General features: G+C 51.0%; 1 protein-coding gene across 2 annotated transcripts in view; it reads left to right on the plus strand.

Moving 5' to 3' along the window:
• Window positions 1-27,180, plus strand: part of LTBP2 (latent transforming growth factor beta binding protein 2) — a 98,624-nt gene that overhangs the window by 21,882 nt on the left and 49,562 nt on the right. For both annotated transcript variants that reach the window (XM_060004194.1, XM_060004195.1), the window contains exon 4: window positions 25,085-25,275. In XM_060004194.1, coding sequence (XP_059860177.1) covers window positions 25,085-25,275 — 191 coding nt within the window. The remainder of the gene's footprint in view (window positions 1-25,084; window positions 25,276-27,180) is intronic.

Genomic DNA, 27,180 nt, shown 5'->3' on the forward strand with positions numbered 1-27,180 from the left:
CCTGCAGTCCCAGCTTGCAGGAAGTGCTCAATCTGCATTGCTTTCTGTCCCTCGCTCCCAACCGAAGACTTACCTAACCAAGGGCCCATTTGGCCCCGACCCCTCACCCTGCCCTGGAACCAAGGGCACCACCCGCAGTGGTGTTCAGAGTGCGGGAGGACGGGCGGCTCCATGCTTCCCCAGGGTCACGCTTTTCACTCTGCCTCGGGACAGTCTGTGCATTCGCTCACTGGACCCAGAGCTCCGTGAGAGCAGAGACTACTGTGTCCTCCTCTTTCATGAACATGTCCCTGGCACCTAATACCACACCTGGTACCCTGTAGGTGCTCAGTCAACACAAGTTGAATGAAGAAATGGATGAGGCTCGATGCTGGGCGGGGAGGAGGCTGGGAGGGAAGGAGGACCAGCTCAGTGAGGCTTCGGTCCCCCCGCGCAGGTGTGCGAGAGGCAGGGGAGGGTGAGGGCCTGGCCTGAGGTCTCCGGCCCACAGCAAGGCTGTCCCTTTTGAGCTTCACAGGCTCCCTGGCCAGGGGCTACTGTGATGTTTTTAATGAGCTGCAGCCTCCAGGCCAGCCCAGTCTCTCTCTCTCTCTCTCTCCATGTCTCTCTCTCTCTCTCTCTCTCTCTCTCTCTCTCTCTGCCTTGGCGTGTCGATGCCATGAAATCTGGGAAAGTCCGAGCGGCCCACTGTTGGCCCAGCTGTGTTTTGCTTTGGGAGGCCAAATCCCACTTGCCTGGTGGTGTCAGACATTTCCTGTGAACTTGGCCAGCTTTCCCAAGCAGCCGCTGGACTCTCTCCTGATGGCAACTTGGACAGGCCTTTGGTGTCCAGATAAGGGAGTGACATAAACGCAGAGGGCATTCTTGGTGGGGGGTGGGGGACGGTGCAAAATGTCCAGGGAGGAGAGACACTGCAGGGACTGGTGATGGCCAGAGGCCACGTTCAGGAGAGCACTAGACAGAGGCCAAGAGACTTGTGTCTCAGAAAGAAGACGAGAGGGAGGGGTCAGGAGAGTCTCGGGCAGCAGGCAGCACGCCCTGCAGAGAGCCAGACGCGGATTGATGTTGTCCAGCTGCAGCCTGGACTGGCCGCGGGGGGCCTGCAGACTCCCTCCGAGCCCGGGGCTCAGGCTTCTTCCCCAGGCTGGGCAGAGAGCCTACCCCACCTGTGGAGCAAGACCTAGGCAGCTGGGAAGGGCCTTGAGAGATTGGGGGAGGAGGTGGTTACAACAGTCGAGGACCAGCAGGCCTTGGAAAACAGCGCTCCACACCGTGCTTCTCAGACTGAAACAGGCACGTGAATCACCTGGGAACGTGTTAACATGCAGCTTCTGACGCGGCCGGTCTGGGGTGAGCATCTCTAACGTGGTCTCCGGTAACGCTGATGCTGCTGGCCCACGGACCACCCCTGGAGGAGTGAGGTTCTGAGCCTGGGCTTCGGATTCAGGGAATCCTGGAGTCCAATTCTGGACTTACCGGCTGTGTGACATCAGGCAAAATAGCCTAACAGCTCTGAGTCGATAGTCTCCACCTGGTAGGGTTGCAGAGCGGGTGAAATGAGACCCTTTGAGTAGAACACCTAGTAGGGTGCCCGATACGGGTTAGTGCTCAGTACCTGTTAGCCATCAGCAGGCTGGTTCTCTCTGCCATGAGGACTTGTGTGGCACAAAGCAGACAGAAAACTGGGGTGCGTGCGTGTGTGTGTGTGTGTGTGTGTGTGTGTGTGCAGACCTGCTCTGGGGAGAAGTTAGAGCCCAGGCCCAGTCTCGGGGGTGGTGTGATCCAGCAGTAGCACCAATAGTGGCTTTTGGCTGGCTTGGGTATTCCACCAAGGCCGTCTCACCAGCCCTATGGGGGCGGGGGGGAGGGAGGTGTCACAACAATTCTCCGAATGGGCGGGACCTCCACTGGGTTTACTCCTTAGTCTGACCGGAGGACCTAGAGGTGGAGCCCTGGGGACATCCTCGGCGGGCTTGATCAGCACTTGGACAACAAGGGGCCTGGAGGACAGTGTTAAGGTAGACAGGCGGGGCTGGCAGGGAGATGCTGGGAAGCTGTGGGCCCCGTGATCGTGGCTCTTAGCGGGCTGTCCCCTGAGAAGGCAGCTGGGGTCAGCCTTCCTTTTATTGTCCCCGTCGGTCTCTCCCTCTTCTTCTCGATCTCCTGCTCCCTGCACACCCCACAAATTTAGCTGCTTAAAACAATGCACATGCATTATCCCACAGTTCTGTAGGTCAAACATCTGACACGGGGCTCACCAGGCTAAAGTCAAGTTATCAGCAGGGCTGAGTTCCCCGAGGCTCTTGGGAGAATCTGTTTTCTTGATCATTCAGGTTGTTTGTTGGCAGAATTCACTTCCTTGCAGTTGTAGGACTGAGGGCCTCACTTCCTTGCTGGCTGTCACTTGAGGGCCATCACATCTAGAAGCCACCCACATTCCTTGGCTTGTGGCCACCTTCCTCTCTTCAAAGCCAGCAACAGAGGGTGAACTCTTCATGTTTTAACTCTGCCCTGTGTCTCCCTCTTCAGCGGAATCTCTCACTGACTCTTCTGCCTCCTTCCACTTTTAAGGGCCCCCTGATAACCCAGGACACTCTCCCCTATTTTAAGGTCAGCTAATTAGCAGCTATAATTCCACCTGCAGCCTTGATTTCCTTTTGCCATTTATATACGTATTCAAACGCATAATACCAGGGAACAAAGATCACGGGGGTCACCCACACACTGCAGCCCACGCCAGTTGGGACCGTCCATCTGCAGTGTAATAGCTCCTCTTATCTAGGGCTTGCCACAAGGACAGCCCTACATGAATCATCTGGCCCGCAAAACCTTTCTGACATCTCCAGCATCAGCTCTCACCACTCGCTCCCCTCATTCACTCTGCTTCTGCCACACTGGCCAACTGGTTTTTCCTCAGATATGCTAGAGATGCTCCCACCTCAGGGCCTTTGTACTTGCTGTCCCCCCTCCCTGGAGCCCTGTGTTCCTTTCCTAGGGCTGCCATAGTGAATGACCACAAACAGGACAGCTTAAAACAACAGAAATGTATTCTCTCACAGTTCAGGAGGGCAGAGCCCAAAATTGAAGTGTTGGTAGGATTGTTCCTTTGGGAAACTCCAAGGGAGAATCTGTCCTATGCCTCTGCCCTGGCATTTGATGACTTCCTGCAGTCCTTGGTGTCCCCTGGCTTGTGGCTGCCTCACCCTAATCTCTGCCTCTGTCGTCACATATTGTGTGTGTGTGTGTGTTGGCGGGGTATTCTTTTTATAAGGACACCAGTCATTGGATTTAGGGTCCACTGTAATCCAGTATAATCTCCTCTAACCCTAACTAGTTACATCTGCAAAGACCCTACGTCCAAATAAGTTCATATTCATAGGTTGGCAGTTAGGACTTCAAGAAATCTTTTGGGGGGTCGGGGACCCAATTCAACCGACATTAAACCCTCTTCCCAGATACACCCATGGCTTGGTTCCTTCCCCCTTCCAGGTCTGCTCTTCTCAGTGGGAACCCCACCTATGCTCACCTGATTTTACACTGCACACCCGCAAACACTCCCTACTCCTATCCAAGCACTAACGTCTTGTGTATTTTACTTATGTATTTATTTCTTACCTCAGTAAAACATCAGGCCCAGGAGGACAGGGCTGTTATGTTTTCTTTGCCAGTGTATCTCCAGCACCTCGAACACGACGGGTCCAGAGTAGAGTGGAGTCAACCCGGCTGAGGCAGCTTGGCTGTCTCCCCGGGGTCTCTCCTTCACTCTCACAAGCCCTGCAATGGGTTCCCAATGTCCCCGTTCTGCTGACAAGGCTCCGAGGTGGGGGTGGCCGGCCTCTCGGGGGGGCCTTTGTCAGGGGGGAGAGGGAAGAAGGGCAGGGGCGCTAGTGCAGCTCCTGCCGCAGGCCTGGCCTCGGGGGTGGCACCGGGCCACTGGGTACGGGTGGGTGGCATAGGACTCGCCTCCCCAACAGGACCCGGCATTGTTCAGCCCCACGTCGTCGCCACTCGGGCCCTCGTGGGCTTCCCAATGTGTGACCTTTAACCTGCTGTGGTGGAGGGTGAGGCCGCAGGTTTCCTGCGGGAGCGCGGCCTCCCCTCACCCCCAGGCCTTGCCAGGCCTCCTGCAGGGGGTGCGGGGACTCTGCCCCAAGGGGTGGTCTCTGCCAGTCTGCACCGAGACCCGCCACAGGGGGGACCCAGGCATCCTTCCTGACAGAAGGGCAAGGCATTTGCCTAGGAGATGGATGACCCAGAATCAAATGAGGTACCTGAGGAGAGGGCAGCAGGTGCAAGGAAGCGACCCCGGCGTGTGTGCCGGGGAAGAGCTGGGCTTTGCAGTCAGGCAGTATTTAAACCCTAGTGTCCTCACAAACTAGTCGTGCAAGTCGCTTCGCCTCACTGAAACTCAGGTTCTCTGAAGTGGGAAAACAGATGCTCATCTCAGAGGGTGGTTTCGAGAATTCACTGAAATGACGCACATAGAGAGGTCAGTAGGGTGTCTGAAAAACGTGAAACGTCTTACCATGCCTGCGTGCTCCCCCATGCCCATGGCAAATCAGTGAGATGCCTCGCTCGCCAGAAGGGGTTTTCTTCTCCAACCCACAATCTGGGCTTATAGATGGGAAAACTGAGGCAGGACGAAGGTTGGCAGCTAGATGGTGGGCCTGCCCTGGGAACCCAGGAGATCCTGACTCTGGGCCAGTCTGAAGGCTTGCCGGGGTCCTCCGAGCCTTGCTCCAGCTGCAGCCGCCTGCCTCCCACTCCCTTCCTCCGCTCTGGGCTCCAGCATGCTGCCACACGACTTTGCTCACGCCTCTGGGCCACATAATCCCCTGTAGGTCCTCCCTCCTCCTTATTCCAGTCCCTCGGACCCAAGGCTATTCTCCGATACACCTGGGACCTGATGAGAGACCAACTCATGCTAGGAAATCGTGGAAAAGTCCCTTGTCCTCCCTGGGCCTCAGTTTCTATATTTGTAAATCAGAAGCAACAAGTGGATCTTCTCTGAGGTCGAGAGTTAATGGTCTCAGTCTCTGGCCTCCAGCCTGGCCATTTTCCATCCCCGATGGTGAAATGTGCTTACTCCCCCTTTACCCGCTTCCAAGGTCGTTACAAGGACACGTGATGCCTTTCACCAGGGCAGACCTTAGCTCTCCCTGACGGTAAGCCTCAAGTCCTCCTCGGCAAGGCTGCAGTGGGGTTAATCAGCCTACATCTTTCATCCTGCGTCACCCGCTTCCTCAGGGCCACCAAGTGGTGCCTCTGTGCTGGGTTGACTCAACCCTACAATCCTGACTAAGTCAAGCTTTCAGGACCTCCTGACAGTGGGCTGGGATACTTACTTATGCCTTCTGTACATGCCTGGCTCAGTTTCAGGAGCAGCTCCTCACTGAGGCCCTCCCTGACCACCTTTGCAAGGTTTTAACCTTAGAATTAGCCTAAGCCACTGGACACAACACTAGGGGATGTGCTTCACATCATAGTCTCTGGGATGGGTACGGCGCAGTTGTGCAGTGCACAACCTGTGCCACTGTATGTGGTGACCCTGAAACTGGCTCTTTCCCAGGAGAGAGATGTCTCCTATTTTCCTATCGTTTAATATTATAAACCCCCAACTTGAGGATGCCCTCATCTGGTTCACCTTTTAATTTCCACAGTGCTTTCTATTTTCCGCTTCCTAACATAACATGTAATTTAATTATTATGTTTATTGTGTACTGTCTGTTTTTCCCCAAGTACAGTGTGAGCTGTTTTGTTCACTGACATATCCCCAGCTCCTAGAATAGTACTCAATAAATAATGGTAAGCACTCAATAAATAAATAAACAACTATCTACTGAATGAACATCCCTGTCACCATGTATCCTCTGTTGCTGCCTGGAGCAAAGAAAGTTGGTCTCAGGTCCCTTCCCTTCTGAGCTGACACTCAGCCCATCCCCTGGCATGTTGTTGATCAGGAAGGTGGCTCTCCCAATCCTCCCAAAAGGTGGGTACCTGCTTGCCCTGTGCCCCTTGGTCTTGGGGGTCTGAAGCCAGGCAGACAGAGAGCAATGCTTCTCTCCTAAGGGTGACTGGAGCACAGCCAGAGCAGGGCTTAGCAAACCCTTAGGAGTTCCAGGAGTCTGTCAGGGGCTGCAACAGCTGTAAAGGGGTCTCCTCCCAGTTTCTTCTATCTCTTGGGCCTTAGAAGAGTCCCATGCCTGCTCTTCCCTGGGGCTGCGGGTTTGGAAGAGGGAGGGCTCAAAGGGGAGTAGTCAGAGGGAGATGCTCACTCGTGGGCCTCCAGCCAAAACAAATGGAAAGGCTTTTGTTTTCCCAAATCTGAAATCACAGAAGCCCTGCTGCTGCTTTCTGAAGACAGTAGAAGAGAACTGTGTCTCAGCTGAGTGCTTCCTTCACCACCCTGTCCCCCTCCCTGCTGTTTGCAGAGGGTTCTGGAAACACTGCCACTTTAAGGTTTGTAAGGTTCCTTGGCACTTAATCCCTGCCAGCCCCACCCATCCCTGCCCAGCAGAGACTGCTTGGAGTAGCGGGGTGGGTCTGAAGCATTCCATTTCCACCCAGGAGGAGAAGGAGGCAGGCTGTGTGTGCTGGACCTTTCAGTCCCTGGACACACACAGGAGATGTCTGTCACATTCATAGTCTCTATGACAGGTACTCCAAGAATTGTGCAGTGCACAGCCTGTGCAGCTGTATGTGGTGACCCTGGACCTGGCTTCTTCCCAAGAGGGAAATATCTCCCATTTCCCTCACAAAGCATGTTGCTTCAAGGCAGTCCTCTCCAGCTGGGTTTGGCTGCTGAGGCCCCTCCTAGGTTTCTCCGAAAGGGAGGTGGACCTCTGGACTTTGTAGAGTATTAACATGCACCTCTCTAACCCACACAAATACCCGAGGCCCACGGAGCTCAGGGCCACAGCTGGCCTTAGGGTACTTGAGTGTAAAAACAAAAGGACACAGGCTCTGGATGGACGCAGTCTTGCAATGCTTTCGCTTTCGCTCTAGGCCGAGAGAGCCCGACAGAGGCCGTGAGGAGGGAGGGGCCGGTGTGCCTTCTCTCCAAGCAGCGGAGCCTGCAAATCCTCTTCCTTCCACCATGCTTGGCCCAGGGCAGACACTTCTGGGTCGATGAAGAGGCCAAGCTCAGGCCTCTTCATGCTCAAGGGAGAAAGGGGCCCAGGGCCTTCTAACACCTCTCCGCTCCCCACGCAGTGAAGTGGGCAGATTCCAGGGAAATGGTGTCTGCTTCCTGCATACTTCTCTTCTCTTCCTGCCTCTCGTATTGAAGCTTGAAAGTGGACATCTGGCCCGAGGTGGCCCCGAAGTCTCTGATGGAGACTGTCTGACTCCCTTTTCTAGGATAATCCCAGAGCTGAGGGTTATCAAGACCCTCCCTAGGTTGGCTTCCAGAGAGGGCCTCCCTCCCAGCCCAGGCCTGGCCCCGGCCCTCTACAGATCTCTGAGATGAGAGCTGTTCACCTCCTGTTTGCCCAGAGCCGGCAGCCAAATGATGCAGGAGCCAGGAGCACTTCGTCTTCTAATTCTCCTTTCTCATCATCACCACCAACAGGATTTATTGGCGCCTCTGCTCTGTCCCAGGCCTCGTGTAGGTGCTCTGCCCTCCTGGTTCTCCCCACACCAAAGTCACCAGTCAGTTACATGAGGCAAGCGGATGCTGCACAAATGCCTCTGGCCAGTTGTGTCGAGTCCAACGAGGGGCGGACAGATGGAGTGGGATGTGGGATGTTCCTGCCGCCGGGAGGGGGCAAGCGCCCCGGTGCGGAGGGCAGAGAGGCTCCCCATTCTCTCCACAGCCCTGATCTTAGCCTCCCCTGGTGGTTATGGTGAGGAATGTTTGGGTTACGAAGGGTGGGATGAAGATTGTGGTCGAGGTGACTTTCTATTTCACAATAGGGTGGTGGTTCGGTTAGCCTGGAGCGCAACTTTAGTGTGGTATTAGAACGAGGGTTCCACCTTAGGACTGTGGCTAGGGCGGGGCTCGCGTTGCGCTGGAGTGGAGTTTAGGACTGTGGGTTTTCTGAGTGCGGTATAGCTGTTATTTTAAGCTACCATTGGTGGGGCTTTATTGAGTCAGCCGGCGCTACTGTGCAAAGCACTTTACAGGCACCACCTCACTTGATACCGGGGACCATACAGCATAGCAGTCATGAGTCAGACCTCGGCTTCATCTGATTCTGTTGCTCCCCAGCTGCTTGACGTTGTGTGAATCTCTTCACTTCAATGAGTCAAAGTGGATAAAGTGCCGAGTCACATAGCTAAGGGCTCAACACTTGATAGCTGAGACCCTTTCTTTTCTGTATCAGTCAGGGTTCCAGCAGGAAACAGATGGTACACTCAGTGAGGACAATTTGATAAAGGGTCTATTTGCAAAGGTGTGGACAGGGTCAAAGGAAACAACAAGGGAAGCGGAGTATAGGGAAGCCCTTAGCCCTGCAGGTCTAAGAGACAAGGGGTCAGCGGTTACTGGAACCCAGAGTAGCTCCAGCCACAGGAGAGGACCACAACAGGGCTGTGACCTCTGGCAGAGGAATAGAGCCACCACTACCCACAGTGGCCCGTCAGGAGGGAACTGGGGGATCAATACCTCCACTCCGTCTGCTGCCCTCTGCCCTCTTGCTGGGGTCCCATGTGGGCTGAACAGGACTGGAAGACAGAGGGTGAAGGAGCCTCCTAGGGCCCAGAATGGGACAGAGAAAGGTCCACAGAGACAAGTGGAAGATCTCCAGCACCTTAACCATTCCTCACAAGGATCCTATGAGGAGGATACTCCACCAGGAGGAAACTGACAGGAGGGGCCATTCTAGCCCAGCTCCACTCAGGACTCTGGAACCCGTGCTCGTAGCCATTTGGCTAAGTAGCCCCGAGAGCAGGTGAACTCAGGCCAGTGCAGAGCAGCAAGCTTGGCGTGGGAGCTGCCGAGGACTGGGTCAGGCAACGCATCTTGTGTCTTTTCAGGAAACTCCAGAAAGCTGGCGAGAGCCTGGAGGAGTTGTTGGGGCATTAAAACGTTAATGTATACAGTTTCCAGCATCCGACAAAAAAAAGTAGTAACGATGAACATTTTGAGCTTGTGGCTGTACTGACCTAAGTCCTCTAGGATTTTCGTTTGAAAGGAAAGGTTAGGGAGAGATGAAGCCACAAGGTAACAGAAAGACAGTCAATGCTCTTTTTCAGATGCCCCAGGGGGATGCCCATCCCATCCGGTTGCTTTGTAGGGAACTGTGGCTTCTCAGTGAATGTAGCCCTCTGGGGTGGGGTGTGTGTGTGTGTGGAGAGAGAGAGAGAGAGAGAGAGAGAGAGAGAGAGAGAGAGAGAGGGTGGAAAGCTGTGCAGAGAGAACATGCCTCAAAAATCATAATCAGAATGGAGATTTTTCAGGCCCTGTGAATTCTCCTTTTGAGCTCAAGGTTTTCAAATATATATCAGGTTTCACCCCTCGTCTGAGATGCAGAGGAAGTTTCTGATTTATGGGTCCAGTAGTTTTTCCAGTTATGCAATCTGTAAATCTGCCATCAGTTAATTAATTTGCCACTGTCAGAAAAGGCACTGTAAGCTTCCCAGGTGAAAATCACTTTACCAAAGTAAAGTGCTATTATGATAATATTAATAAAAAAGGGACTGTGAAATGTATACTTGTTTCCACTTGTGGAATTAACTGAATCAATGTCTCAGCATTCCTCCTCCAATCACTGGCAGGCACACATGTGCACACACACCCCACCTCTGGAGAGGGGCTAAGGAGGAAGATTTAAGCCTTGCTGTGTAATTTCCCAGAAAAGGATTAGAAAGGGAAAATGGGTGAAATGCAAAGTTATCTGATGACCGAGTTTGTAAGATTGGCGGCTTAGGACCCAGAGGCGTGTGTCTGCGCGTCTATTTGTCTGTCTGTCTGCAGATGACATAGTGAAGATTGCTAAATGATTTCCAATAACAAGATATGAAAACACATAGTTCCTTTGTTAGCCACATAGCTGTGGTTTTGTGTCCGTGATTCAATGTGGAAGTGAGTAGCTGTGACAGGCATTTTGTGGGGGATTTTTTCCTTCTTTTTTCTCCTAAAAAAATATTTGTGAAAGGTCTAAAATTCAAGGAAATCCACTGCTTTTTGAAAAGAAAAAAAATCCCCATTCCTTGCAAAATGAAGATCGCAAATCAAAACCTCTGGAGATACCATATTTCTGCTTCCAGCCAGTCGCCCACGCTCGGTTTCCTCCCAGAGCCTGGGCTCCTCACTGCTACCTAATGTGTCCACCCAAGGGTGCACCCAGCCAGCGGGGGTGGGGAGGTGGGGGGGGTGGGGGTGGGTAGGGGTTGCATCAGAGGCCTCTGGAGGGAATCTGGTACTCCAAGGGGCGGGGGTATCCTCTTGAGACGCCAGCCAAGCCACACCCTTGAGGAACAAACTGATTCCACATTTCTTTCTTTTTTTTGGAGGTTCTTGGGTCAAGGTCAGAGCCCCTACAGCAGGCAATAGTGTGTGAGGGAGCAACTGTGGCATAATTGATGTCTTATTGTTAGATACGTCTGGGTTTGAATCTCAGCTCTGCCACTTAATAGTTATGCTGCCCAGAGCAAGTGATTTAACCTCACGAGCCTCAGTTTTCTCATCTGTAAGATGGGGATGCCTGCCACTAATAGAATTGTCGGGAAGATTTACTAACATATGTAAATGCATATACGCACCTTTTAGGTGTCCTATGAATGGCACCAACTCTTATTTGTCCCTAGACTCTGGGATTACCTGAGCGCTTTGTTTATAGCGACAGCGGTAACTGGAAACTCTGAGAGTTTCCCCAGACCACTTGAAGGTGTTTCTGGCTCTGTTGAGGTTTCCTATCTTAGCCAAGGGTGAGCAGCATGCTGGGGACTGTCATCCACCAGAGGTACAGAGCTCAAGCCTTGAGAGCCCATCCCAGCACCTCCCTGCCCGGTGGTGATAGTGGGCAAGTAAACAGCTTCTCTGTGCCTCAGTTTTCTCTTCTGTAAAATGGGGAATGATAGTTTTTATAGCATAGGTTTGCACTAATCAAGTAAAGCGTAGAAAAATCACACTCTCAAGCGTAAAGAGCCTAGTAAAAATTTTAAAATGAAGTGTCTGTAGCAGGTATATGGTACATAATTGGTTGGTAGGTTTGGGATGAGCGAAGGCTTCTCAGATTGGGCGCCCAGGTCTTTTAGAAATCTCCTTTTGTTTATGGTCCTGGGGAAGAGTTCCAGGCTCTGGAAGAGCAGGCTGGCTGAAGGCTGCCAAGACTTTGACCAGCCCCTGAGAAGCATATCCTTGACCCAGGCACCAGCTGCCTTTGTCTACAATGGGCCTGTCCGGGTGGGGTAAACTCATCTGAAGTCACAGGCCTGTGTTTGCTGTCCTATAAGGCAGGCCAGCTAAGCTCTGTGTGTGTGTGTGTGTGTGTGTGTGTGTGTGTGTGTGTGTGTGTTTGCGCGCGTGCGCCTGGGCACACGTGCCCGCCAGGGGTTGGGGGAACATACATGGAAGGAAGATGGGTCCCAAAGACCACAGGCTGGGAACTCGGGGTTCAAGAGGTGGGCGTCTCATGGCCCATTTGGTGGTGGCGAGACGTACCAAGTTCTTCATGGCTTTGGGAAGTGGTCCAAACTCAATCCCCTCAACCTCAAGTTCTCTCCTCTGATCTGTAGCACTTTCCAGGTGCCCATACGCCCTGACTCGTGTTTTCTTTCCCTTCACCTCTTCACCCCTCCAACCACTTCCTTTTTTCACTTGCTTCTCTGTCACTCATGCAGCAGCAGCTTGTGGTGAGAGTGAGGGTGCAGTGCTGGGAGGAGTGTGATAGACCTGGTTTGAATCCTGGGTTTTGCCATTCATGAGACACGTGAGCTAGGGCCAGAGACTGACTGTCTCTGCAACGCAAGTGCTTCACAGGTGCTGTGGGGATCGTGAGAGCCACCTTGCAGGGCACTGGGGACCTTTCTAAAGTGATGTTTGTTCTGTGCCTGAGTTTCCGTAAACAGAGCAGTTACTTGAACCAGTGGGTGTGTGTGGAGTACTGTGGCTCCACAGACTTCCCTGCCTCACCTCTGCCTCACCCTGGGGACCACAGATGCCCTGAGAAAATGTCTGGGGGGCAGGGGTGGGAGAGGAGAGCACTCTTGGCCAGGCACCTGGGTGGTCAGTGTGGGTGGGAGCTCCAGGGAGGAGTTGTCCATGATCGCCTTCCTAAGAGACCATTTTTAACCTTGTTCCTTCCTGGTAAAAACACCTTCCTTCAAGGCTTCCCTTTTATACATGAGACCCAAAGGATAAGGCTCTAAAGCTCAGACCCAAAGCATAGCTCTCAAGCCACGATATAGTGTAGAGGTTTAGAGTACAGGCTCGGGAACGAGATGCAGATGCAGGCCTCCTGTGTCGGATCCCCAGCTCTGTTAGTCATTGGCTCTGTGACCTTAGGCAAGTTACCTAGCAACTCTGTGCCTCACCTGTAAAATGGGAATAATCATAATACCTACTTCCTCATATAATGATGATTAAATTAGTTGATATACATAAAGTGCTTAGAACAGTACCTGGCAAATAAATGTAGCTATTTGCTGTTATTTGTTGTCATCCTTGGCCCTTCCTTTTTTCCCTTTAACCAGACACACCTCCTTACCCCCTGAGCACCATCACCAGCACATTCTTGCATTTGTCCCTTTGCACTCGTGGTTCTCTCACCCTTGGGTGGACTCTGTCCTCCCCATGCCTTCCTCCAGCTAACACCACACAACTTCTAGAAAGTCTTCCCCAGGCATCCAGACCCAGGGCTACACCTGCGTAGGGAGGCCTGGAGCATCTTGGCCAGGCAGCTCACCTGACTACCTGCTGCTTTTCCACTCTTGGATTGTAGGAAACACTCATGTGCAGGGTCTTCTCCCAGGACCACTGTGCATGGTGTGGGGCAGGGGGCGCGTTGCACTCTACACAAAGGTCAGGAGATGAATGGGGCTAAACTCTAGCCTACGTTCAGCTTGCCCAGCCCTGGCACCATGCTACGTCAGCCTGAAGGAAGCAGGGCAGCCTCTGTAAACTGGCTGCCCAGGGCCCCTTTTGTAATCCACACAAAGGAACCAGGTGTGCCAGCCCTCCCTTGCCTCCTGCTTCCCTGCCTGCATTGTAAGCCCTCGGTGGGCCAGATGCTTTTCCCTCAGTGCCCATGTGGGACCACGCACCATCTGAGGTGCTCACAAGTGGACCTTGGAAGTGGTTAGATGATGAATTCATGACATCCAGGTTCCCCACAAGCTGACACGTCTTCCTGGGGGAACTTGGAGCCAAAGGCTTCAGACTGTTCATTGGCCCTGGATGGCTGTGGAGTGGGACCTGGCCTGGGCTGGGGAGATGGCTCCAGTGAGGCCAGAGTGCTGGGAGCCACAGAGTTCAATGTTCAGTGTGATGACTATCTGGGGGGCGGCAGCTGTCTGCCCAGCGCTGTGATGACTCCATGAAGGATATAAAGAGGGTAAGGGGCTTCCCTGGTGGCGCAGTGGTTGAGAGTCCGCCTGCCAATGCAGGGGACACAGGTTCGTGCCCCGGTCCGGGAAGATCCCACATGCCGCGGAGTGTCTGGGCCTATGAGCCATGGCCGCTGAGCCTGCGCGTCCGGAGCCTGTGCTCCGCAACGGGAGAGGCCACAGCAGTGAGAGGCCCGCATACCGCAAAAAAAAAAAAAAAAAAGAGGGTAAGATCCAGTCCCCTCCTTTCCCCTCTCGGGGTCTGTATCCCTGGCCATGCTGCAGCCCTTTGGGTGGTCTTGCTGGGCCCAGAAGGAGGCAGAGGAGCTCCTGGAGAGGCCCTTCCTTTATCTCCTTCCTGGCTGGAGGGAGAGGGCGATCGCTCAGCAGTTTGACACTTGGACAAAATGAAACTTACGTAGAAAATGAGGGGCATTTCCTGGGGCCCTGGGCAGCCCTTCAGGGCACCTCCTCCTCCCCTCTCTGCCCCCTGAGGTGCCCTAGGTGTGATCCACGGGCCTGGGCAGCCCACTCCAGCTTCCTGCCCAGCACCCCGGCCCATCCAGGAGAGAAGAAAGGCAATGCAGAGTCTCAGGGAGCAAGGGCTTGGCGGCCCGTGAGGCAGGCCGCTCAGTGGCGAAGCGTTCGCAGCTGACCGAGGCATGAGGGGTCTGGAGGGTGGAGGGGCGTGAGGAGGCTCAGAGGGGTCTCTGGACACCTGGGACACTGAGGCAGCACCTACGTAATGCTGCTCTAGAGGTGGGAGCCAGGCCTCAGGCCCGGGCTCGGTGTCCCACAGACGATGCCCCAGACGTGCACAGCTCCACCAGCCTCCGCCTCTTATCCGCCTGCAAGGAAGCAGGGTGCTGTGTTCTCTCCCCAGCTACTGGGCGAGCGGAGCAGGGTGCAGTTCTGAGCAGGCGAGGCTCCCTGGGTTCTGCTCCCTCCCCACCCTCAGCCTGGCAGGGGCATCCCCTGGGGTCTGTGAGCCCGAGCTCCGGACCTCTCAGACCTGGCTGTGGCCACGGAAAAAACTAAAGGTGCAGACCTCAGAGCAGGGGGATATGACTCACAGGTGGCCGGGGGTGCCTCAGGCAGACCGGTGAGGCCGAAGGGGTCGGGCAAGTGGGCACAGCAGGACCGGCAGCAGCAGAGGTCTTGAGACATGCAGGGGAGGCCAGCTCTCGGCCCTTCCGGGAGGGCAGCAGGGTATGAGGGTCCCAGTGTTGGGGATGCCGGAACTGTGTGCCAGGCAGTGGGAAGGGGCTGGGTCCCCCAGGACTGCCCCACTGAGCATGCCACCCTACTTGTCTCTCAGATGTCACGGGCCCAGAGCCCCGCCCTGAGCAGGAATGGCTGCTGCTTCCTTTCTGGCACGGGGTGGGGGGGTGGGGGGTTAGAGGCGAGGACCCAGGTCCTCGATCCCAAGGACAAGGTGCTCAGGCCTCTCCAGGGACCACCATGTCGCCAGGCAACCCTGGCTTTTTAGACATCCTTCCTCAGGCCATGCTGAACCCTGCTCCCCTGTGACCTGGTCCTGGGTCCATGTCTTCCGGAAATCCAGTCTCTTTCCTGCCACATCCTCAGGACAGCAAGGTTTAAAAGGGTGCTGATTCCCCTAGGCCAGGACAGTCAGGGAACCCAAGTGCCTGGGGACAAAGAATGCAGTGAGGGTAGCCAGGGAAACTTTTAACCACATAGCCAAGATAGACTTTCCCGGTTCAAATCCAGACTCCTCCATTTTCTATGCTGTGCTGTCCAATGCAGTAGCCATCAGCCACAAAGGGACTATTTAAATTTAATTTAATGTAAAACTCAGTCACACCAGCTGCATTTCCAAGTGCTTCAAAGCCACAGTGGCTAGTAGCTAGTATATTGGATGGCACAGACTATAGAGCATTTCCATCACCACAGGAAGTTCTACTGGACAGTGCAATTCTAGATGAATGACCTTGGACAAGTCCTTAACCTCTCTGTGCCTCAGTTTCATTTTCTGAAAAACTGGGGTTAATAACAGTACCTAGCCCCTTAAGGTGGTTGTGAAGATTAGATAACATATGCAAATAGAACAATTAATACACAGCACAGAGTTAGTGCTCAATAAATGTTCATTATTACTGTCTAGGACAAGAGGGGCAGAGTTCAAGTCTTCCCCTCCTTACAGTGACACCTGGGAACCCACCAACCTGGCACCTCTGATACCCAGAGGCTGGGGAGTGATGGCTGCTGTCTTAGCCCAGCCTGGGCCACACCTGCTCAGGCCCCCAAACTATGCATCACCTAGAATCAGCAGGCTCCTCGCTTTGTGCCAAGGCCGTGGTGTCCCCTCCTCTTCGCCCACCAAGGCTGGGTGCCCCCTTGTTCCCTGCCGGGGCAGGGCAGGTTTGCAGCGGGGGCTAGAGCGTGATGTCTGGAAACACTACCTTGGGTCCCTGGGGAATAGGCACAAGGGCCACCTGACTGTGGCCTGGGCTTGAGGCCTGGACAGCGAGGAGGAGAGAAGGAGCAGAGCTCTGCGAGGGCTTCCCCCTGCCTCTCCAGGACCCAGATTCTCAGGGGAGACTGAGCCACTTGGGAGGCGCCAAGGTGTGTTCGATTGTAACGAGCTGGGCCTGCAGTTACAGGAAGGCCCGGAGCAGGGATAGAGTTCAAGGAGCGCCCTCCTGTCTTCGTGCTCTCTCCCTGTCCCCTCCTACCTCTCTGACATCTCCACAGCCTCTTTCTTGGTCTGCCTCTCAAGCCTTGCTGCTCCCCAGACCCCCTCCTCTGCCCTTATTTATTCTCTCTTTGCTCCTGTATTTCTCAAAGTGTTTCCGTGTCAGAGCATCTGGCAGTCATAAGGGATACCATGAGCTATCAATGTAATTAATTCCATAATTAGAACTGGGAACAGTTTTACTAGCAGAAACTATGATGATCATCTGTGTGTGCAAAATAAAAACCCGCTATAGGCACACGCACGTAGCCATGTAGACAGCAAGCTGTCGAGTGAAGTGTGATGGGCTGTTGCCACATTTTCCCGTCAGTGTTCCTTTTTGGCTTGTCAGTTGCTTTATCGCACGCTAGCAGGCAAGCGGTAGCAGGCACCAAAGGTTGGAGACAAATTTATGGGAGCAAAGCCCAACACGGGGACCAGTCTCTTCATTAACACATTTCCCTTTCTGAAACAGGCAAGTGTAAGCAGAGTCCAGCAGTGGAACTCTGAGTCGTGGTTTGTTATGAATACTCTCCCCGAGTAATATGGTCCCTGCAGCCCCACCTCTCCACCAGGACTCCCTTGACTGTGTCTGCAGTCTGTGTCTGCAGCCTCTCTCCTGAGTGCTGCCTCCTGGGTATTTCCATCTGCTTCTGACATCCATCCTGAGGCACCAGCACTCACCATGTCCCAAACTGAGTCACTTCTTGGATCACTCCTTGAGATCTTGGAATGTCCTCCACCCATTTGTCTAAGCCACAGCTGGGAACTCTCTATGTATTAAATATCCCCTGAATCCCGATCCTCTTCTTGGTCCCATCCTTGGTGCCTGCTAGCCTAGAGCCCAGCCAAAGCCTTCCAGCTGGCCTCCAGCCCTCCCCTCTCTGGTCTATCCACCACCAGGTAATCTTTCATCAAAGTAATAAACATTTGAAAAGGCCCATCCCACCATGTCCTAGACCTGCTTGAAGACCACCTGCACCTCAAGGCTAATGTATGGCTCCCGCTGTACCTCCACACATGTGCTGGGATGTTGGTTCCTTTGCTCAGTCTCCACTGGAGCAGAGAGGGCAAGAGAGTCTTTGCCACCCTTGGACCTGGATACCTGGCACGTGGCAGGCATTCAGTAAGTGCTTCTTGAATGCATGAAAGAGGGTGGGCTTCTCCAAAATCTCTAGGGACTCCCCCTTACCCAATCTCTAGGGACTCCCCCTTACCCATTCAGTACAGCCCAGACACCTCCCTGATATTTCAAGCCCTCCACGATATGGACCCGAACCTATTCTTCTTTAATCCCTCACAGCCTCAGTGAAATGGCGATAGAGAAATGACAAATGGTGGGGTGGCTTGAGGATGGACTTACCTGGTTTGGTAACCTGGCTTCTGCACTTAGGAGTTCTGCGACCTTCAGCAAGGTATAGAACCTCCCTACCCTCTGTTTTCCTGACTGTAAAATGGGGGATAATGAGTATCTAACTCTTAGGGTTACGGAGAGGATTTCATGAGATAATGCATGTGACATGCAATGTTGGCATGCAGCCAGGCACAGGACACGCATTCATCAAATTGTAGCACCAGTTTCTTCCCCATGCATCCACTTCCCACTCCCCCCCAACACACACACACACACACACACACACACACAGGAAACCACTTATTAATTCTCAGGGTATCCTTCCAAGGTTGCTTTATGAATATGCAAATAAATTCATGCTTATTTTCTCTATTTTTACACAAAAGTTTACATGCCCCACACCAGGAGTCAGCAAACTTCTTCCACAAAAAGCCAGATAGTAAATATTTTAGGCTTTGTACAACATATGGTGTCTGCAACTACTCAGCTCTGCCACTGTAGAGCAAAAGCAGTTTTAGACAATGAGTGTGACTGTGTTCCAGTTAAACTGTATTTATGGAAACAAATTTGAATTTCATATCGCTTTCTCATGTCATGAAATATTATTCTTCGTTTGATTTTTTCCAACCATTAAAAAGTATAAAAAACCATTGTTAGGTCACAGTCTGTACAAAAACAGTCGGTGGGCCAGATTTGGGCTGTTTTTTCACTTTTCTATATATCTTGGAGAGCTTTTCTGTGGATGTAAAAGGGCTGCATCTTTCTGTTTTGAGGGCATAGCACTCCATCCCGTGGATGTCTCTTAGTTTGTTTAACCAATCCCCTACTAAGGGACACTTAAATTGTTTCTATTCTTTACAAAATATTTTGCTATTACAAAACAGTGCTACTATGAATAATCTTGTTCATCCATCATTGTGGACGTTTACAAGTGTCTTAGGTCAGTTCCCCCTAGAGGCGGAGCTGGGACGTGAATTCAGGTGTGTGTGTGATTTACTCGGGAAGGGCTAAGGGCGGGAGGGAAGCAGAATGGAAAGGCGGAAAGAGCCAAGCAAGGATTGGTCCCGGGAAAATCAAGCCAAAGCCTAACAGAGGGCGGAGCTTGGACAGCTGTCCCACCTTAGAGCAAGGAGGCGGGGCTTTTAAACTTCCGGTTCAGTCAGTCATTGGCTTCGTGATCATGATGGTGGGAGGAGCTTGTCAGGTGGTTGTCTTCCGTCCGGAGCACAGCTCAGGGAGAGCCAGTGTGGGGTGCACCGGCCGCAAAGGGGACTGGGCAGGGCGGCAGCAGTGCTTACCACAGCAGGTGTATCTGCAGCACAGCCTCGGAGGTGGACCTGCAGGGGCAAAGCATTGATGCATTGCGGTGTGGATAGACATTGCCAAATTGCTCTCCAAATGGGCTGTGTCGACTTACATTCCTACCAGCAACATCTGAGTGTCTGTTTCTGCACAATCTCACCAAATTAGTCTATTATTAAACTTTTGGATTTTTTGCTAATCTGATGGACTGAAAAATGCTATCTCAAAGTAGTTTTCATTTGCACATCCCTTAGAATGAGAAAAGTTGAGCCTACTTTCATGTGTTTAAGAAACATTTGGGGCGGTGGGAGCACATCCGCTCGCCACCTGGGGACCCGCGCCGCGCTCCCCGACCCCGCCCACCCGACGCCCATTCCCCCGCCCTCCGCTCGCCCGGGTTATAATTGCCTCTCCCCACCCGTAGGGGTTATTTTGGGGGTGGTTGGAGGTGGCGGCGGAGGCGAGGAGGGGAATTGTGTCTCCTTTCCCGGGACGGGGGAGCGGCGTCGGAGGCCACGGTTTCCAGGGTCCCTACCTATGGGAGGAGTACTTCCTTCTTTCCATTGACACCAAGCTTGGCCATGGGACTTGACCAAAGTCAATGGAAGATGAGAAGTGATATAGGTCATGTCTAAGAAGAAGCTTTGGAAGCCAATGCATGAATTTATTTTGCTCATTTTCCTCTGCCACAGGAAAAACAGGTGCCAGATAAAGGCCTTTTGTTTTGCCAGGATTCCAGAATGAAGATACCTGTAACCAACCCAAAGTCAACATAACAAAAATGAGAAATATATTTTTGTTCTAGTAAAACAGTAGTTCTCAAAGTGCTATCTGTTAGCCCAAGACCCTTTAAGGGTTAGAACTATTTTAATAATAATACTAAGTTCCTTTTTCATTGTGTTGACAATTGCACTATGGTTCATAAGCCGTGGTGGGGAAAACGGCTGGTGCCTTAGGAAAAGTCAGTGCAGTTCCTTCAAACTGTGCTCTTTGTCACCATATATTTATAGTAAACAAAAAAAATTATACTTGAGAAGGTACTTGATGAAGCAATGAAACATTAATTTTTAAAAATCTTGATCTTGCCAAAAAAAGAAACGTTTGGGTTTTTTTTTCTGTGAACAGTTCTTATTCCTTTGCTGACTTTTCTTCTAGGGATATTGGTTTGGTCTGTCTTTTCTGTTTCTAGGAGCTCTTTAAATATTATGGAGATTGGTTCTTTATCGTGATATGAATTGCACATATTTTTCCCATTTTGTCTTCTGTCTTTTTACTTTGTTTAAAGTCATTTTGGCCAAGCAGAGGTTTTTGATCATAGGGTTGGTTGTTTGGACAAGTAAATGATATGTTATGTAAAACACCTAGAATGATGTCCACTGCTTGGTAGGCACTGAATGGATGTTATTTTCCTTCCCTCCCTTCCCTTCCATTCTATGCTTTATCCAACTGTGCTCATTATCCTTCCTTAAATATGGCCCATGTTTCCCACCTTCACGTGTTTTCTTATGTTACTTTTCTTATCTGGAATGTCTTCCCCCTCATTTTGGACTGTGAAATTCCTACCCTTCTCTTAAGCCCCAGCTCAAATGTCATGGTCCTGCTTACATCTGAACTCCTGTACCTCTGTTAGCCATCAGAGTCCACCTTGGATCCTAGTAATATACACACATTTATCATGCTTTTCCTGAGCCTCAATTTCCTTACCTATAAATTGGAGTTGCTGGGGAAAATAGAGATTTATTTTTATTACAACATAATGCGTGTTTACTGTAAAACTGTAAAAAAAAAATTTTTACTGAAAAAAATCTAAAAATATGAAAACATAAAGTTTAAAACAGTAGTTACACATACATAGGCATTCTCATCCCCAAGGGGCAACCACTGTTTACAGATCCTCCCAGACCTTTCCTACGCCTATATAAATATCTGTAGGGAAGAGAGAAAGGTTTTTCTTCAAACAAAAACCTGGAAGTATTACTGTCCATATTATTCTGCAACTTACTTTTTTCATTCAATAAAATAACATGAATAAGATGAGGCATTTAAAAAAACAAGATGATGCATTTAAAGTACATCCTTCAGTGCTCTGTCCGTGGGAGCTGTAATTATTCTATGTACCTTGCAGTGAGGTTTTTAAACTTTCTTTTGGCAGCAGAACACTTAGCAAACAAAATAGTATGTGGAAACCCAGTTATCAATTAGATAGAGTGGAGCCACCAGGCTAAGGTGAAAGTGGGTGGGAAGGAGGGCACGGAGCCCCTCACCCACTCGTCTCCCCATCACTGTTTGAGAACCTTAGTGAGTTGGGCAGAATATGGGGGCAACATGTTCAGCTGAGTGGCATTATCATGGGTATGCACTGTCCAGGGAGTTTCCACTCAGGTCTGAAGATCCCAGCCAGCTGGGATGGAAGGTTGTTTCCCAAGTTAGTTGAAAGAGCCGGAGAGTCCTCAGGCCAGAGCACATCTTGGTGGATCATACCCAGTGGCTCCTCCTTGGCTCCATGACGGTCTGTGATGAGTTTTCGTTGGTCCATGAAGAAATGAAAATCTCAATGAGGTGAGATTTCCACGAAGTTAAGCTTATTCAAATATTTCTTATTGGCATTGAAATGTCTTTTCTTTCATAAAATTATGGTGGTAATAATTGGGAGTTGCGTGTGTGTGTGTGTGTGTGTGTGTGTGTGTGTGTGTTTTAATGTCTTACCTAAATAAAAAGTGGGCAACTTTATGTTGGTCCCCTACATCTGTTTCAAAATTTTACTGATCCATGAAATCCTGAAGTCTAGAGAGATGGAGGTTCCAGTCAATTGTGGCAGCTCTGCCAGGACCTCCTTGGAACAATCCCAGAGAGAGAATCTTGGGCCAGGCGAGTCTGAGAACATTTACGCTATCCTTTAACGAAATCAAAGCGGTTCTTCCAAAGCTGAGAGTGGACAGAGCCCCGCTCCGGGGACTTTAGTCAAAGAAAGTCACCTTCCCAGTGCAGCTCTCACTTGCCTCTGTTGCTACCACTCTCTAGGAGCCAGAGCTGAGCTGAGGACCTGAAGCCCTTCACACATGGGGTGGGGGGCCCTCCCTCCCTGTCCACCTCCAAGGACTGGTCTGGGGTTTATGAAGGGAGATAGCTGACTCTTTAGAGGGGTGTTTTCAGTGTAAGACATAGGACCTACCAAAGAACCAAGACTTCCTTCTTTACTTGGCTGTGAGCCTCTCAGAAGGTAGGACTTTTTGATTTGTATTGTTTAACCCGAAATCCCCATCACAGCAGTAGATGACAATGGATTGAGCTCAGAAGGCTGTGGTTGTTAAAAATGTATTGACACCAGATTAGTCCCTTGGCCTTTTATATGTAAGGATGCTTGGGCAGTATAACAAGATATTTGAGGTGTCTTTTATTCCTCTTAGATGAAGAAGAATTTTTAGTGGCTTGGGGAGAGGTATTTTGTCTGAACTATAGCTAGCACTTCCTTTTCTTTGTTCATGTGATTTTAAAGTTCTGGTATAGTTTTCAACTTGTGACCACTTATTTATATTTTCAAAATAATCACATGGTGTCACTGTTCCCCTTGGTCCTCACCATAGCCCGGTGAGGTGGGTGTCACCATTCCTGTTTTACTGATTAGGAATCTGAGTTTCAGGGGATCTCAGTAACTGGTCAAGTAGGAGGCAGAACTGACATCTGCCTGGCCCAACTCCTGTCCTCTCTTCTCTGTACAGACAGGTCCTTTCTACAACTAGGGAAGACATTTTTTTCTTCTCTGCAAAGTTAAACCTTTGGCCCTTAAGGGATTTGAACTCAGGAATCTTGGGGCCATTAGCATTGAGTTCCAACTAGAGAAACAAGTGATGGCAACAGTAACAACAGTGACAGCAAATGACCAAGAAAGAACCCTTTGAGTTTCCACCTTGACCAGACTGGAGAGCTCTTTGTCAGCATCAAGTTCAGAAATGTCCCAGGTGGTCCGGGCAGAACCTGAACTACTCCCTTTAGCTCCCTGGGTGCTCTGTGATGCTGACACTAAGCTGAGCCATGGCACTGGCTTGGTACCGCCAGGAGGAGACTTCCACCGACCCACCAGCTCACTTACCTCTCACTCTTTGGTGAACTCTTGGAAGCCATTGGAAGGATTGTGTTTTCTGCTGCAGCTGGCTGTGCTGACCTCCTCGGAGTTAGGAGCAGGTCCCTGAGGGTGGAGCCCCCAAATCTGGTCCATTACAGCTCCCAGAGCTTCTGGGGTGGCTAACGGGCCCTCTCTCTCACTCCAGCCCTCAAACTCGGGGAGCAGGCTGGGGCATGTTTGGGGCTGTCAGGGTGAGTATTTGCTGCTGGTCGCACTGGAAGAAGCACAGTGGTGAAGCTCACGGGAGACAAGTCCCAGGCCAACAGGGCTGGGGAAGGGCTGGAAGGTGCCCAACTCTGACACCTGTGCTGCTCTGGCTTCTGCCAGGAAGGGATGAGAGGGAGATTGCTCGTGGCCTGGACACCCGGGGCCAACAGAACAGGAGTAGGGACGATGGAGGGAGAGGGTCCCAGGACCCACTTGGGCAAAGAATCCAGTGGAGAGGCTAGGGGTGGGACCTACGGGAGGAAAGAGCACCACCCCAGGCCTGAGCAGAGGCTTCTAGGCTGAGTTTCTGTCATGGTCTGGGCTGCTCTGTTGGGTGGCACAGGAGTCCAGCTCTGCTGGATTGGAGTCCTGGGGCCTGATTTACCTGTTGTATAACCTTGGGCAAGTAATTACTCTCTCAACTTCAGTGTCTACACTGTGCTCACACCCACCACAGTCCAGACCCTGTCATGTATACAGTGGTTCATATACATTTTGACAGTGACAGAGTATTTACAACAAGGCTGCCTTGTAGAATGACCTGCCTTATAATAAACACATAAAGAACCGTTCAAGTTTATGAGCAAACAACTCAAATAGTTAAGATATCAAAGGACACGAGCAGAAAATTTTCACAAGTGGTAAATAGATGTATGAAAAAAATTCAACCTCAGAAATGATAAAAAAGGTAGCTAAAGCAACATTGAAGTATCATTTATGATGATGATGATGATGAAAAATTAATAATACACTGGCGAGGCTGTGTATAATATAATAATGCTGGCGAGGCTGCACTCTGAATGGGACATTTATACAAGCTTTTGGAGAGCAGTCCTCCAGTGTATACCTAGAGCCATAAATGTAACCTCTGACTTGCCCAGAATACCCAGCCAAAGCCTGGCAGTTCTACATAGGGGTAGGCACTCCCACCGAACTAGCCATTCTAGTCCACAGAATTAATCCTAAAATAATAAGCCTTTTCAAAATGTTTCTTATAAATATTTTTCAAATACACAGAATAAAAACAGTTTAATGGATCCCCCTATACTAAAGGAATATTTTAACCGAAGAAAAAAATCCATATGAGTCAGGATGCCCACAGTTAAAAATTAAAAAAACAATCTAAGTATATAACAGGAGAATGTCTGAATAAATTGTGATTCATCCTCAGATAGACTACCTTGTAGCAATTAAGATGATCAATATGAAAATTGTGGAATTGTATAAAGTACGATCTAATGTTAAGTGAAAAATCAGAGTTTAAATGGTATCTGCAAGTGATGACAATAGTGTAAGAACATATACTTGAGCAAAGGTTGAAAGGAAATATGCCAAAGTATTTGCCGTGTTGGGGTAGGAGGATGATGAATTCACTTTTTTTCTCCTTGAACATTGGTGTTATATTATTTTTACAATAACATTAATCAGAGGGATATTCAGGGCTCTGCCCCCGAATCAATCTGTTAACGTGTATTTGCTGGGCACATGTTCCACAAGCAATTTGTATGAAAGGTTGTATTAAGAAGTGGCAAGAAGCAGGCACAGGACTCAGTTTTAGGGCAAGGGCTGGTCCATCAGAGTCTCAAACTCTTCAAATGTCAGAGCTACATGGGACCAATCTAACACCTTTATTTTGCAGTCGAGGGCCCTGAGGCCCAGGGAGGCTCAGTGACTTGCCCAGAATACCCAGCCAAAGCCTGGCAGTTCTACATAGGGGTAGGCACTCCCACCGAACTAGCCAGCTGGCCTTAGCCCTGTTCCCCTGTCTCAGGGCACCTCCGTTTTCCTGGAGTTGGCAAGAAGGCAGCCAGAGAACACTCTTCTAGTGCAGAGGCGGGGGTGGACGTCCTGAACAGGAAGGGCACAGAGACACTGTTCCTGGGATGCAAACCCCATGCCCCGGTTGTCTCCACAGGACCCTGAGTGGGCTCAGCCAGACACACGCCACCCAGCAGCACGTGGGGCTGTCCCAGACTGTCCGACTTTATCTGGCCACTGCGGCCAATGGCCAGCTGACCTCCAATGCCCTGCCCATGGGGCCAGGCCCTGAACGGAAGGATGGTGTCCAGCAGGCAGCATATCTGGGCCACCCGTCATCCTCCTGGGGTAAGGACAGCCTGGCTCCAGGTCCTCAAAGAGCAGGGCATCTAAATCTTGGACCTCCTTCTCCCCACCTTTGCTTCCCCCTTCACCCTCTCAGAAGGGCTGTGTTGTCACCCTGTCTCTTATCTTTTCAGCCAATGAACAAAACAGTTGTCAAGCATCTGCTTTGTGTCGGGCTCCGGGGGTCCTAAACCAGCTGTTGGAGGCTTTGCCCCTTTGAGACACCTAGACCTTGCTTGCTCCATTTCTGCCCCATCTGTCACCTGTTCTGCCTTTGCTTCCCTCATATCCAGTTGTGAACCTCACCTCCCTGGCGCCGGTCCTTCCACCTCATCCTTGCTGTAAACCCCTTGTTACCTACAGTGGGGCCTCTGCTTCCCAGAGGAGAGAGCTGAGCATCCCTGAGGATTCAAGCCTCCACACATTCTTGCTCGTTGCCCAGCCATCCTTCCCGGTGTGCCTGGACACTTTCTCTCATTCCTCAGAGCAGCTACTCCAAGCTGCCCCCACCTTCCCCAGCCCCATCCCATGGCCATGCTTTCCACTCCCCAGAGTCCTCACCTTCCTGCCCATTTTAAAGTGTACACATCAGTGATGTTTAGCATATCCACAATTTTGTGCATCCACCATCTAATTACAGGACATTGCCATCACTGCCAGAAGAAGCCCCGTGCCCATTAAGCAGTCACTCCCTGCCCCACTCCCACCCTCGCCTCGGCCCCTGGTCCCGCTAATCTACTCCCTGTCCTTATAGATTTGCGTATCCTGGACATTTCATATAAACGGAATCATGCAATACGTGGCCTTCTGTGTCTGGCTCTTTCACTTAGTGTAATGTTTTTGAGGTTTATCCATGCTGTGGACAGCATGCATCAGTGTCCTTTTTATAGCTGATGACCTTTCTTGCCATCTTGAGAAGGAAGTGCCCCTCTTCTTGTCTAAGGCACATCCCACTGTTTCTTGACTCTTCTGGAACCCTAGGCTGTCACTTGCCCTCCCCCCACCCCGGTTCTCCTCCCCCTTCAACCTGTCCCCCACTCAGCCCTTTCCCTAGAGCATATACAGTTACTTACAGCTCTCCCATTCACACACACACACACACACACACACACACACACACACACACACACGGCTATTTCTCCACTTCCCTCTGCCTTCCTTTCTATCTCTCCTCCCTTCACAGTCAAGTCTCCATAGACCTTTTATACTTCGCTTCTCTACCCCTCCGCCTCCTGGCTTCCCCGCTGGGCCCCCTATACAGAATGAATACCCCTCCTTTGTATTTCCACTTGTGTTAAATGAAGCGACCTCAGCTCACACTGCTACAAAGACCTCCCAACCAGTCACCCTGTCTCTCCATCCATCTGCACACCCCAGCTCAGATGGCATTACCCTCCCCCCACTTCGTCTTTGATCTCTCACTGAAAATTTTCAATGATTTCCCACCACCAACTGAATAAAGTTCCCTATCCTTGTTCTGGCCATTAGGGCCTCCAACACCCGACTCTAAATCATTCTTTCAGGTGTTCTCTTGGAAAACTCTCTTCTCTGGCAAGTCTGAGCTACATTCTGTTCTCTGCCCTTTGGTGCAAAGCCCAGATGCAGCCCTTGCTAGCTATGTGACTTGGGATGCAACCCATCCTTCTCTGAACCTCAGTTTCCTTAACTGTCAGATGGAAATATTAGGTTAGATATAAGAACGTTGCCAATATTCAACCATTTTAACCTACAAAAATGGCAATTTCTAGTGGTTCAACCTAAAATAACACTCAACAGCGTTGAGAGTTATTGTGCATAAGGCGTGAACTCAGTTGCTGGCCTGTCGGCATCCCTCAGTAGATGTTGGCCTGTGAGCTGTTACTCGGCCCCCGCTATGGAACCTCGCATCCAGGAGGTACTTAGCAAATG

This window comes from Delphinus delphis, chromosome 2 (assembly GCF_949987515.2).
Source record: "Delphinus delphis chromosome 2, mDelDel1.2, whole genome shotgun sequence".
NCBI classification, from domain to species: domain Eukaryota; kingdom Metazoa; phylum Chordata; class Mammalia; order Artiodactyla; family Delphinidae; genus Delphinus; species Delphinus delphis.